Consider the following 14,672-nt stretch of genomic DNA (forward strand, 5'->3'; position numbering starts at 1 on the left):
AGAAAGAAAATCCAAGCCCTAATATTTATAGGGGAGGGATCTTTTATGGGAGGGGATTCTTGTTGCACCCCCTGTAATTTCCTGCTGGATCCGCCTCTGTGAATTAGAGTCAATGTGAACAAGATATTCACCGTATTCATAATGGGGATCTGAGTGTGAGTGCACTATATATTGTGAAGTGTATTTGTGTATGTGTATCAGCGAGGGGCCCATTTTAAAATCTTATCTCTGGGCCCACTCCAAACTTGCTATGCCCCTGACCAGTAGTCAGGTCTGAACCTCTCCAGATGACCTCAACGAGCGATGGGGATCATACCAAAGATGGCGTTCTCTAAGGTAGCCTGGACCCAAGCCATTCAGAGCTTGAAAGGTAATAACCAGCACTTTGTATTTTGCCCAGAAACATATCGGCAGCCAGTGAAGCTCTTTTAAGACAGGCATAATATGGTCTCTCGGGGTTACCCCAGAGACCAATCTGGCTGCCGCATTTTGAACTAACTGAAATTTCCGAACTACATACAAAGGCAGCCCCACGTAGAGCGCATTGCAGTAGTCCAGCCTGTAGGTTACCAGCTGGTGCACCATTGTTTTGAGATTGTTCTCTTCAAGGAATGGGTGCAGCTGTCAAATCAGCCAAAGCTGATAGAAAGCTCTCCTGGCCATAGCCTCCACCTGAGATACTATGGTGAGGCCTGGATCCAAGAGCACTCCCAAGCTGCATACGTGTTCCTTCTGGGGGAGGGTAACTCCATCCAGCACAGGAAGATCTAACTCACCCCTCAAATTCCAGTTCCCTACAATGAGTAGCTCTGTCTTGCTTGGTTTCAGTTTCAATTTGTTATCCCTCATCCAGCCCATTACTGCCCATAGGCAGGCATTTAGGGATTGAATGCCATTTTCTGATGATGATGATGATGATGATGATGATGATGATGATGATGATGATGATGATAATGATAAGGAGAAATAGATTTGGGTGTCATCAGTATACTGATAATACCCTGCACCAAATCTCCTGACGGCCTAACCTAGCGGTTTCATGTAGATGTTAAAAAGTACTGGTGACAGAATGGAGCCCTGAGGGACTCCATATAATAGCTCCCATTTTAAAGAGGAACTGTCACCAAGCTCCACCATCTTGAATCTGCCTGAGAGAGAGGAGCGGAACCACCGCAAAGCAGTGCCTCCTGTCCCCAAATCCCCCAGGCGATCCAGAAGGATACCATGGTTGATGGTATCGAACACCACTGAGAGATCCAAAAGAACCAACAGAGTCACACTCCCTCTGTTGGTTCCCTGGTAAAGGTCATCCATCAGGCAGACCATGGCAGTCTGAACCCCATAGCTTGCACAGAAGCCAGTTTGAAATGGGCCTAGATAATCTGTTTCCTCCAAAACTGCCCGGAGCTGGTTAGCCACCATTCTTTCAATCACCTTGCTCAACCATGGGAGAACCTATAACTATCCATCACTGTGGGATCTAGGGAAGGCTTCTTAAGAAGTGGTCTAATCATTTCCTCCTTCAAACAAGGAGGCATTCTGCCCTCCCTCAGTGATGTGTTTATGATATTAACTAGGCAATCTCCAACAATTGCCCTACTAGATAGAAGCAGCCAAGTCGGGCAAGGATCCAGAGAACAAGTGGTAGGCCGCCCCGCCCCAAGCAGCTTGTCCAGGTCTCAAGCACCACAGACTGAAACTGATCCAATCTAATACTGCAAGAGGGATTGCTGGACACCACCTTAATAGTCTGCAAAAACAGTGGAGTCCAAGTCGGCCCGAATATTGTTGTCTTGCTGCTGTTGTGTTAAATCTGATGTCAATATGGGTGGCTTTTGAAAAGTCTGACTGACGTTACACACAGCGTGGAACATCTCACAGTTGCTCAGAAATGCTGTTGTGCCAAGTGCAAAAATTGCACAAGCAGAGTTGCACAACAGTGTGGCCTTTATATATAATGGCTGCACTGTTGCACAACTCTGAAAATGTTGAGCTTGTGCAACAGTGCTCTTGCACAACTGCACAAATGTTGCCTTCCTCTGCCTGCACCATATTGTGCAGTATGTCAGCCATTGAGAAAAAATCACATTGATACAAGATGCAGTGAAAAGAAGGTAGGGTGTGTGTGTCAAATGAACATTCGGCCCTTGGGTCTCTCAGAGTCTTAAAAAGACTCTGCTGGGGAAGGATCCAAGGTTGGTAGCCCCTGGTTTTTGTTTTTGTTTTTTTAAAATAAGGGCTTCCAGCTGATTAATAGGTTTTTTTACTTATTTCTTTTGCTACGTAAACTGCTATGTAAACTGCTGGATCCTGGCTGATTAAGGCTGATTAAAGAGAATGCTCAGAGCTTGCAACAGATTCCTAGGTGCCAGGATTCCACCTTTCTGGAGGCCACACCCTCTGACTGCTCATCCCTGATGCAGAGTGTCTGGCTCTGTTTAGTTAGGAGTGCAGGCAAGACACCCTCTGTTTAAAGGCCCTCTTCACAATTAAAGACTATTAGGGCTGTTGGCTAATTTTAAAAAAACAAAAAAAATTAATCATCTGGCTGCAAATGTTATTTTTAAATATTTATGTACTGCTTCCTAACAAGAATAGTTCACACAGCAGAAGTTCACATAGCAAAAGAAACGAAGCAAAATTAATCTGTTAATTGATTCCATTTAAATAAACCTGCAAAATTTCAAAACTTCAATAAAGCTGCCTTTTGGGGGGTATGTAAAAGAGTGTAAATTTCTTACACTTAGGAAAATGTGTGTAATTAATTAACTCAATCTTATTAAAATATTCTTGCCTTTCCATCCCTAATTAGACTATCAGGACAGCTATCATCACAAACACATCCACAAGGAAAGTGCCTAAAAACATATTTAAATAAAATAATGTTCAAGAAACAGAATATTACAACAGCCAAAAATAATTACAATCCAGAGGAAACCAATTTGGGTAACTTACTCCAGGGAGTGTTTTGAGCGAATGCTTATCTAAATCAGGGCTTCCCAGTTTGAGTCTTCAGATGGGGATGGGCATGATGGGAGCTGTGGTCCAATAACATCTGAGTACCCAAGATGGAAAACTGCTGTGTATAACTCTTTTAGGTTAAAAGGTAAAGTGTGCCGTCAAGTCAGTTTCGACTCCTGGTGCCCACAGAGCCCTGTGGTTTCCTTTGGTAGAATACAGGAGGGGTTGACCATGGCCTCCTCCCGCGCAGTATGAGATGATGCCTTTCAGCATCTTGCTATATCACTGCTGGCCTATAGTGCCAGCGGGTGTTACTTGCTCTACATTTCTAATGACGAGGACATCTTTGGCCACTAGAGGTCACTCTTTCGATAAATCTTTGCCTGTACTGAAACCAGCAGATTAGGAGAAATGGCCAGCAGTCCTGCTACAGAAGTGCTTTAATTTGAGGACCTGGATTCTAATGCTATCCCAACAGAAATCAAGAGGAAAATCCCTCTGTCAGAGAAGGTTGGCCCTACACTTTAACACCCCAGAGTTTCAACACTAGCTGAGTCTGAATAGACAGTTGCCAAGATTAAAACACTGGGCAGGGTGAGAACTTCTGCAATAACAGGAAGGGACGGATGGAGCCTTCTCTTCCCCAGAGCTGAGGCTCAGGCACCAATGGGGAGTGAAGTAAAAATCGCAAGGAAGGACCTCCCTGCGGGGTCTCTCTGCCTTTAACAGCAGCTTCACCGAGGGAGGGCAGGATGCCTCAAGGAGGCAACTCTTGAAGAGGCCGGCACTAGATTGTATCCCCCAGAATTGGACAATTATAAACCTGTCTCCAACCTCCCATGGTTGGGCAAGGTGACTGAGAGGACGGTGGAGAAAGCTCCAGGCTGTCTTGGAGGAAGCAGATTCTCTGGACCCATTTCAGACTAGATTTCAGGCAGGCTATGGGGTTGAGATGGCCTTGGTTGGCCTGTTGGATGATCTCCAATTAGGAATTGACAGGGGGAGTGTGACTTTGTTGATCCTTTTGGATCTCTCAGTGGCTTTCAGTACCACTGACCATGGTATCCTGGGGCACCTGAAGGAGTTGGGAGTGGGAGGCACGGCTTTTGCAGTGGTTCTACTCTTACCTCTCAGGTAGGTTCCAGATGGTATCCCTTGGAGACTGGAAACAAGAGCTCCGATATGGAGTTCCACAAGGCTCCATAGGGTCTCCAATGCTTTTAAACATCTACATGAAACCACTGGGAGAGATCATCAGGGGATCTAGTGCAGGGTGTTATCAATATGCTGATGCTACCCAAATCTATTTCTCCATGTCAACTTTATCAGAAAATGGCCTAACGTCCCTAAATGCCTGCCTGGAGGTGGTAATGGGCTGGATGAGGGAGAACAAACTGAGACTGAATCCAAACAAGATGGAGGTGCTCATTGTGGAAGGTCAAGACTTAGGAACTGGTTCAGATCTGCCTGTTCCAGATGGGGTTGCACTCCCCCAGAAAGAGCAGGTACATAGTCTGGGAGTACTTCTGGACCCAAATCTCTCCCTGATTTCTCAGCTTGAGACAGTGGCCAGGAGTGCTTTTTATCAGCTTTGGCTGATTTGCCAGCTACATCCATTTCTGGAGATAAACCACGTTAAACAGTGGTGCATATGCTGGTAACATCCAGGCTAGTATTTGGGCACTGAATGCCCCACCCATACACAGGCACTGCTTGAGGCCCATCACTCCCCAGAGATTTCAGGCTGGTTGACGTATCTCTTGTGTTTCTCACTAGATCAGGAATAGCCACCCAGTTGTAGTTGGACTACAGCTCCAATCACCCCTAGCCACAATCAATTGCAGCTGGGGCTGATGGGAGTTGTAGTCTAACAACAGCTACAGAGCCACTGGGTGCTCACTCCTGCACGAGGAGACGCTTCACTGTCTGCAGCAGCAGCATCGGGGGGGGGGGGCTGGAATGTGCCGGGTGGGGGGAGCAGCAGGTTTCCTTTTGCAGCCTTGGCAGCTTCTGTTATGAGCTTTCCTCAAGAGATAATTCAGGACGTCTGTTTTGGTTTAGAGCCAGTCCTCCTTATTGTGAGTCCGTGTTTTGTTTTGTTTTGAAAAAGAGGATCAAAACCCGCAATCCAGTACCTTCACATTGTCCAGTACCACCAGTGGCCCATTCACACCGCACACCGTCCAGTAGGCTGTGGAAAGAAGGAAAGAGGGAATTATTGTGGTGACACCCAAAGAGAGATGCAGCCAAAAGGAAAACATGGACCTTTTGTGGCTTGGGGGATAAAGGACCAGGCTGGAGGTCGAAGTAAGGCAGGGCTTCTCAAACTGGGGTCCCGTCCCCAGATGCTGTTGGACCACAACTTCCATCTAACATATTGGGGCAGAGGTGCTCAGCCCTGGACTTCCACATGGAAACCCAGGGCCTCCTCACACCCTGGAGGTCCCCAAATCCTCTTTAGGCTGTCCCGGGTGCTGTGGTTGACACACTGCCAACCTGCGCTACACCAAGCATGGCTGTGACCTGAGCCAGAAAGCTGGGTGGGACCTGTGTTTTAGAGACAGAGCAGGGCGTGGAGAAGGAAATATGGTAAGCGGTGAGTGGAAATGTTTCTGCTTATTTGTTTGTTTGTTTGTTTGTTTAACATATTTTTATACCGCCCAAAACTTACGTCTCTGGATAGTTTACAACAAAACAAAATAAATGACAACAGAAAGAAATTAAAACGATAGTTAAAATCAATGACAGCAGAAAAAGTTAAAACATTACAACAATTTAAAATTTTAAAACAATGTTTTAAAACAATGTTAAAACTATTAAAACAGTATTTAATTAAAAGTCTGGATGAACAGAATCGTCCTTGAAGATTTTTTTAAAATTGCCAGAGATGGGGAGGCTAGGCTCTTATTTCAGCAGGCTTCAGGGCAGTAGTGGAGAAGGCCCTTCCCCGAGTAGCCACCAGATGAGCCAGTGGCAACTGCAGACGAACCTCTCCAGATGATCTCAATGGGTGTTGGGAATCATGGTGAACAGATGTTCTCTTAACTACCCAGGGCCCAAGCTGTTTAGGACTTTATAGGTTTTAACCAGCACCTTGTATTTTGCCCAGAAACGTATTGGCAGCCAGTGTAGCTCTTTCAATACAGGATTAATATTCTGGACCAATTGCAGTTTCCAGACTACATACAAAGGCAGCCCCACATAGAGTACATTGCAGTAGTCAAGTCTGGAGGTTACCAGCAGATGTACCACTGTTCTGACATCATTTATCTCCCTTCACTCTCCTCCTCCTATTTCATACTTTGTACCCAAAATGCGTTGCCCAAGGCCTTGGGGAGGAAATTAATCTCCCAGAAGGAAAAAGATTCTACTTTGTTCACAATTTCCCCCATGTTCTATTCAGGTGGGGACGGGGGAGAAATGAGGGAAAAGATCTAGAACTGGGCAGGGTGGGGTTGGGGATCCATGAAATACTTCCTCTCGGGCGGAACAACGTCGTGATTTCCAACTGTGTTTCTAGAAATGTGCGCTTCTGCCTCCACTCTCCGTTCGTGCACAACCCCCCACTCCAGCCGCGTCAGAAATCCCTCCTCCGGCAGCCTCTGCCTGCTTCCCGAGAGGGGCGCACCCCACGTCTGGTGGCGTCAACTCCATTAGGCCTGACACGTACAGCCACCATTTCTGTAAAGGTCGCAACCTGCCCAGTCGGCCTCAGCGAGGCCGACCTTGTTGAGCTCACACATCTGTGCGCTGGGGCCTAGCCTGCCCCCGCTGGGAGGGGACAGAGGGCAGGCCCAGGGGGAGGGGGCTTGGGGGTCTGTGCGTGTGTCCTAAATAGGCTGCGAGTCCCTCTTTCTCCCCTTTCAAAACAAAGACCTCTGCTAGCCCATGCTTTGCAAGAGCTCCTGTTCTTCCTTGGCAACCCCATGAGTCAGGTTATGCCAGCTTCCGTATCACCGCCATACACCCAGTCACACAACCACCCCCTAGCCACAGATCGAGCCCCGCCCCCAACACACACACACACACACACACACACACACACACACAGAGAGCCTAATGTGTAATTATCGTGGGATTACTGCTCTTCTCCCCACCCCACCCCCAGCACATGCTCCCAGCTGCACAGAGGATTCTAGTGACATCATTTGCCGTGACAGCAGAGTGACTGGGTGGGAGGTGAGCTGAGCACATGGCAAAATGCCACTGTCCTCTTCTGCCTGCAATCAGCCAAGAAAGAGGGTGGCCGTGGCGTTGTGGCTGGGATGGAGCTGCGGGGCCTTCCTGCCTGCTTCCCAGGCATTTGGCCAGCAGCCCCACACAGGAACAGCCCAAAGTGGGGTGCTGGGGATTGCTGCGTGCCAGGAGAACAGAAAGGAAGATGCGACAGAGTCGGACTCTAAGCATTTCAGGTTCCACGTAAGAAGGTGACAGATCGGAGCAAAGAACCCACTGGTCTACCAGATGAGTCCTCCCAGCAGCTGAAATTCAGAAATCTTTTTCCACTGCAGATGCAGACTCCATTTAGTGGCTGACATCCAGACTAAACTGCCCCCGAGTAAAGTAAAGTGTGCCGTTGAGTCAGTGTCGACTCCTGGCGCCTGCAGAGCCCTCCTCCCCTGCAGTATGAGATGATGCCTTTCAGCATCTTCCTAGATCGCTGCTGCCCGATAGAGGTGTTTCCCATAGTCTGAGAAACAGTCCAGCAGGGATTCGAACCGGCGACCTCTGGCTTCCAAGTCAGGTCATTCCCCCGCTGCGCCATTAGGTATAGCTTATTTTAAATGAAGTTGTCCTTTTGTGTAACTCCTGAGTAGAGTACCTTAGTCCGGATGTCAGCCACTGATCATGGCTAGCAGCCAGCAATTTATCTCTTCTCCTGCTCTATGAAAGCATCTAGACCTTTCTTACAGTGGCTGTCAGTCACCACCACCCTGTGTGAAAGTTGGTTTAATGTCAAACATTCTTCTGCAGTCCTAATAAGGTTTCTTTCTTGTTTACAGACAGTTCTCCAATCTTCAGTGGCTATGCTCGCCAACAACAAATTTATCGGCATATCGGCAGCCAGTGTAGCTCCTTCAATACAGGAGTAATATGGTCTCTCTGAGATGACCCAGAGACCAGCCTGGCTGCCGCATTCTAAACCAACTCTATTTTCTGAACTACATACAAGGGCAGCCCCACATAGAGCACATTACAGTAATCCAGTCTGGAGGTTAGCAAGCACCCCTAGACTGCGTACCTGTTCCTTCCAGGGAAGTGTGACCCCATCCAGAACAGGCAGATCAAAATCATCTCTCGAGTTCCAACACCACACGATGAGTACCTCTATCTTAGCCGGATTCAGTCTCAGTTTGTTATCCCTCATCTAGCCCATCACCGACTCCAGGCAGGCATTTAGGGAGGTTATGCCCTCTCCCGATGATGCTGACATGGAGAAATAGATTTGGGTGTCATCAGCATACTGATAGCACCCTGCACAAATCTCCTGATGATCTCTCCCAGCGGTTACATGTAGATGTTAAACAACATTGGTGACAATATGGAGCCCTGGGGCACACTATACAAGAGTTCAGATTTTGAAGAACAGCAGTCTCCAAGGGACAACATCTGGAACCTGCCCGAGAGGTAGGAGCGGAACCACTGCAAAGCAGTGCCTCCAACTCCCAACCCCCTCAGACGCTCCAGAAGGATACTATGGTCGATAGTATTGAAAGCCACCAAGAGGTCCAGAAGGACCAACAGAGTTACACTTCCTCTGTCAATTGCCAATAGGAGATCATCCATCAGGCCGACCAAAGCAGTCTCCACCCCATAGCCAGCCCAAAAGCCAGTTTGAAATGGGTCAAGATAATCAGTTTCATCCAAGACTGTCTGGAGCTGGGAGGCCACCACCCTCTCAATTACCTTGCCCAGCCACAGAAGTTTGGAGACAGGCCTGTAGTTGTTCAAGTCCAAGGGATCCAGGGTAGGCTTCTTCAGAAGCAGTCTAATGATTGCCTCCTTAAGACAAGGAGGCATCCTACCTTCCCTCAGAGATGCATTTATAATCTCTACCAGGCCTTCTACAACAACCCCCCTGCCAGATAATATAAGCCATGTCGGACAAGGGTCAAGAGAACAGGTGGTAGGCTGCACCATTCCAATCAGCTTGTCCACATCCTCAGGAGTCACAAACTGGAACTGATCCAGACTAATCACACAAGAGGAGTCGCTGGACACCTCCACATCAGACACTGAAGTAATTGTGAAGACAGAGTCTAAGTTGGCCCGAATACGAAAGATTTCCCCCCACAAAGAATTCATTAAACACATCACAGCGGGTAATCGATGGTTCGAGATTCTGATTCAAGGGAGGAGGGGCACTCACTAGCCCTCTAACAACCCTGAACAACTCCGCCGGACGTGAACTTGCGGATGCAATATGGGCTGTAAAGAATAGCTTCTTTGCCGCACTTATGGCCTGAGCATAGGTCTTCAAATGAGCTCTATGTTGCAATCTGTCGAATTCAAGCCAAGTCTTTCTCCACTTGCACTCCAGTCGTCTACCTCACCGCTTCAGCCCCTGTAGTTCTTCTGCATACCAAGGGTCCAATTTTGATGTGGGTCGAAGAGGACGCTTAGGAGCAATCATGACTATTGCCCCAGAGAGTTTGCTGTTCCAATTCTCCACCAGGGCATCAACAGGATCACCAGCAGAGCCAACACTAAATCCCTCCAAGGCTTCTTGAAATCCTATTGGATCCAATAACCTTCTCGGATGGATCATCCTAATAGGTCCCTCGCCCCTGCAAAGTTGGGAAGTGATTGTGAGTCCAACCTTAACTAGATGGTGGTCCGTCCATGACAATGTGGAAATCACAGGATTCCCCACCCACAGAACACCACCCTGATCAGAGTGAAAGACCAAATCAAGCATGTGACCAGCAATGTGCATTGGCCTCGAGACCACTTGGGATAGTCCCATAGTCATCATGGCTGCTATGAACTCCTGAGCCGCCCCGGACAAATTGGTCCCGAAGTGAACATTGAAGTCCCCCAGCACCACAAGCCTGGGGGACTCCAACACCAAGTCTGAGACCAAGTCCGTCAGCTCAGTTAGGGACTCTGTTGAGCAGCGGGGCAATCGGTACACCAACAGAAGTCCCAGTCTATCTCTGGTCCCCAGACTTAAGTATACACATTTGATATGGTCCGACACTCTAACAGGTATCCTGTTAAGGGAAAGGTTATCCTTATAGACCACAGCCACTCCACCTCCCCGCCCACGGTCCCTCACCCGCTCCTCAACAGAGTAGCCTGGGGGAAGAAGCTGGGACCACACTGGGCCCCCAGCCTCCCCCAGCAAGTTGAAGCCAGTTTTTGGCAGTTGAAGGCCTTTAGCTGCCTCCCACATAATGCACCCGCCTCCATCCAACACTGCCCACCCTTTCCTGTCTGCACCCCCACATAACTCCCTCCCAAGCCATCTGGTGAAACGATCTGCAGCTTGCCCATTGAGGAAATGCAGCCACAAAAACAAAACCTCTTTCCAGCAGAAGCACAAAAGGTGCGGCTGTGGTTGGGATTTGAACCAGCAACCCCTGAAGCCAACCATAGTTAATGTGTCCCTAGTGGCATAGGGCACATTTACGCAATGGGCTTAAACTAGTCTACTAGTTATTCATCTCCCTTGGGAATCCTGGGAACTGTAGTTCCATGGGGGTGGATGGATGCAGAGAATTTCTAACAGGATTCTCAGCACCCTCAGCAAACAGGAGGCCATGACAGAGCTGAGCAGCTGCAGCTTTGCATGCCCCACGTTCACTTTCTTCGCTAGCAGGGCTGGGAAAGAGACCAAATACCCATTGCGAGCCAGAGCAGACAAGGCGGGGCTAGTTGGATCAATTATTAATTTCAGGGTATGGTAACCTCATATGCTCCAACAACATTCCCTAGGGAAAGCCATGGCAGCTAAAGTGGTATAAAAGCCATGCATGCTTGTAGAGTAGATATGACAATAGGGAAAATGCTGTGGGCTGTGTGAAGTTGCTCTAGAATTGCAGATAGATGTGACTGTTTCATTGATTGATTGATTGATTGAGTGAGTGAGTGAGTGAGTGAGTGAGTGTTATCAAATCAGTGTCAACTCTTTGATTCATTGATTGGTTGGTTGGTTGACTAAGTGCTGTCAAGTCGATGTCGACTCTTAGTGACCACATAGATAGATTCTCTCCAGGATGATCTGTCTTCAGCTTGGCCTTTAAGGTCTCTCTCCGTGGTGCATTCATTGCTGTCGTAATCAAGTCCATCCATCTTGCTGCTGGTTTTTCTCTTCTTCTCTTTCCTTCAACTTTTCTCAGCATTATGGACTTCTCAAGGGAGCTGGGTCTTCGCATAATGTGTCCAAAGTATGATAGTTTGAGCCTGGTCATTTGTGCCATGAGTGAAATTATGGATTGATTTGTTCTATGAGCCATTTGTTTGTTTTCCTGGCTGTCCGTGGTATCCTCAAAAGGCTTCTCCAGCACCAAAGTTCAAAAGTTTCAATACTTTCTATTTTGCTTCTTCAAAGTCTAGCTTTCTCATCCATAGAGTGTCACGGGAAAAACCATTGTCTAAACTATTCTAATCTTTGTAGGTGTAGACACATCACAGCATCTAAGTATCCTTTCCAAGGCCTTCACTGCAAGCCTACCAAGTGCTAGTCTGCGGCGTAGTTCTTCACTGCTGGATCCTTTACTGTTGACGGTCGAGCCTAAAAGGCAGAAGCTATCCATCACTTCAATGTCTTCATTGTCAGTTCTGAGACTGGTTGCTGTACCCGTTGTCATTACTTTAGTCTTCTTGACATTTAGTCGTAGTCCCATTTTTTCACTGTGCTCCTTGACTTTCATTACTAGAGCTTGCAGATCATCCTCATTCTCAGTTATCAGAGTGGTGTCATCAGCATAGCTCAGGTTATTGATGTTACTTCCTCCAAGTTTAAAACTACACTCATCTTCTTCCAATCCAGCTTCCCTCAGTATATGTTCAGCATATAAATTGAATAAAGAGGGAGAAAGTAGACAGCTTTGTCTTACTCCTCTGTCTGGAACCAGTCTGTTTCACCATGTTCCGTCTGGACTGTGGCTTCCTGCTCTGTGTCTAGGTTTCTCATGAGAACAATGAGATGTTCTGGGACGCCCATTTTCCTAAGGATATTCCACAACTTGACATGGTTGATGCAATCGAAGGCTTTTCTGTAGTCAATAAAGCACATATTGACTTCTCTCTGGTATTCTTTGGCTTTCTCAATTATCCAGTGTGCACCAGCAATGATGTTTCTTGTTCCTTGGCCTTTTCTGAAACCAGCTTGAACATCCAGCATTTCCCTTTCCACATAGGGCTCTAATCTGTGTTGGATGATCCTGAGCATTATTTCGCTAGCATATGAAATTAAGGATATTGTGCGATGATTTGCGCAGTCCGTTAAGTCACATAAATAGATTCTCTCCAGTGCAGATTATTATTAAATCATGCACAGAGGACAGCTGGCCTTGTGGCTGCAAGCATGAATTGTCTCCTTTGCTAAGCAGGTTCCATCCTGGTTTGCATTTGAATGGGGGACTACATGTGAGCACTATCAGATATTCCTTTTAGGGGATGGGACCTTTTTGCGAAGAGCACCTGCCTGCTTGCATGCAGCAGGTTCCAAGTTCCCTGCCTGGGGTCTCCAGATAAGGCTGAGAGAGACTCCTGCCTGCAACCTTGGAAAGCTGCTAGACAATACAGAGCTAGATGCACCACGGATCTGATTCAGCAGAAGGCAGCTTCCTAGGTTCCTATTAACATTATTTTATTGTACCAATGAAACCACATCAAACTAAGTCAATATAAAATCTAGTTTAGGGGATGCTCCAAAATAAAATAAAAAAGTTAAATAGATAGATCGATAGATAAAATACTGTAATTCCTAATAATACTTATATACTTACTTATAATTATACTTATATTACAGGGTTATTGTAAAGGACTGCAATTAGATAATAGATCTGGAGCACTCTGGACATCTGGAAAAACTATTATTATTATGTTTTATATCCCGCTGTTTCTCCATGAAGCCCAGAGCGGTATACTACATACTTAAGTTTCTCTGTGAAGTAGGTTAGGCTGAGAGAGAAGTGACTGGCTCAGAGTCACCCAGCTAGTTTCATGGCTGAATGGGGATTTGAACTCGGGTCTCCCCGGTCCTAGTCCAGCACTCTAACCACTACACCACACTGGCACTAAACAAAAGCTAAGTTGTTTTAGGAGAACCCAGCAAAGTCACCAATATGTTCTCCATTTATGAAGCAAGAATTCATACTTGGAAGTTTGGGCAATTAAGCATAACTAATTAAAGCAACCTTCTCGATTACAAACATAAGCAGTGTGGAAGCAAGATGTTCTTCACCCAGCATTCTTTGCAAGAACCCAGGGTTCTGGTGCCAAGGGCCCAGCAGAAACGGGCCAGAGAGCTACAGAATGTCTTCACCCACTTTCATGAGCAACTCACAAAGATGTGAAGGCTGCCATGTAGACAGAAAGTGGACGTTGCTTCTCAGAGCTACAAGGCAGAAGTTACCGTCCAGTGCCAATTATCCCACAGCCAATGTGGGTGGAGATAGAGTTGCCCCGCTGGAGTGAATTCTGTGCAATGAAGGCTGGAGATATTTTTTTAAAGACAGCTAGAAAAGGAAAAGGGAAAATAAGATGGAGAAAGGAAAGGCCCACCACCGGAAAACACTAATTCAGATCATTAAGGGATTGAGTTGTTATGGGCAGGGGGGCCTTAACCCCTCCTAGGCAGGGCAGAGTGGGTGGGCTGTGTGGCTTCCTTGCGGAGGTGAAGGGAGTCAGGGGGAGAGGGGAAAAGGTGGATGAAAAGCTGTTGGGCATGATTGCTGATTCCGCAAATTAAGAGAGCGCGAGAGAGCGAGAGGCTGTTTGCAAGGAAGAGGGGAGACTTTGAGCCTGGCCTCTCAGCAGCCCCTGCCTCAAATTCACGGCTCCCATCATTGGCAATCTGAATTAACCCTGACAATTGTGCACTATTAACTCCCATGGGGCAGGGGGGAGAGGGGGCAGGGGGGCGGGCGAAGGAGCAGAGGAAATTGACCGTGCTGACAAAGGGGACAACCAGCCCAACTACACTAACTCACTAATTGCTTCCACTCCGCCAGCCCCCTCCCTTCCCTTCCTCTGGCATCTGTTGGGTGGGTCCCGCAACTCCGACTGGGGTGGGAGGACAAGGAGCCCCTTTAGGGCTCCTCTCCAAAGTGCTGGCTTCCCTCGCCAAAGGATCTGCTTTCTGCTCGTCCCAACCCCCAGGCCAGAGAGAGGTCCTTCATCTTTCTTTTTAAATGGTGTGTCCAGATTACTGGCAAGTTTTGGATCATATGGGATATAATGAGAACAGCTCACTAATTTGGGGTGGGGGGGAGGTGTTTGTTGATTGTCTGGCTTCTAACCAGGCAATTAAATTTAAATAAAGTTGCATAATGCCAAAACCTCAGGATAGATGCTGTTTTGATTAAACCGAAAGAAATGGGGAGTAATTTACAACTGTATATGCAAGATCTGCCCTTTTTCATGATAAAGATTGTGGAACACAGTCAAGGTTTATCATCCCACCTGGAGGCCTTCAAGAAAGCTGTGAAGGCCCACCTCTTCAGCTTGGCTTTTAGTAATATTTAAGTGGTTTTAGTGGT

At 47.2% G+C, this 14,672-nt stretch overlaps 1 protein-coding gene across 1 annotated transcript in view; it reads right to left on the reverse strand.

Annotated features, from left to right (window-relative positions):
- ATP6V1B1 (ATPase H+ transporting V1 subunit B1) overlaps positions 1 to 14,672 on the reverse strand; it is an 81,657-nt gene that overhangs the window by 50,231 nt on the left and 16,754 nt on the right. Inside the window, exon 2 of the mRNA XM_053253830.1 lies at positions 5,097 to 5,152. Within this exon, the coding sequence (XP_053109805.1) occupies positions 5,097 to 5,152 (56 nt within the window). The remainder of the gene's footprint in view (positions 1 to 5,096; positions 5,153 to 14,672) is intronic.

The sequence above is a fragment of the Hemicordylus capensis genome, chromosome 5, assembly GCF_027244095.1.
Source record: "Hemicordylus capensis ecotype Gifberg chromosome 5, rHemCap1.1.pri, whole genome shotgun sequence".
In the NCBI taxonomy this organism is placed as follows: Eukaryota; Metazoa; Chordata; class Lepidosauria; order Squamata; family Cordylidae; genus Hemicordylus; species Hemicordylus capensis.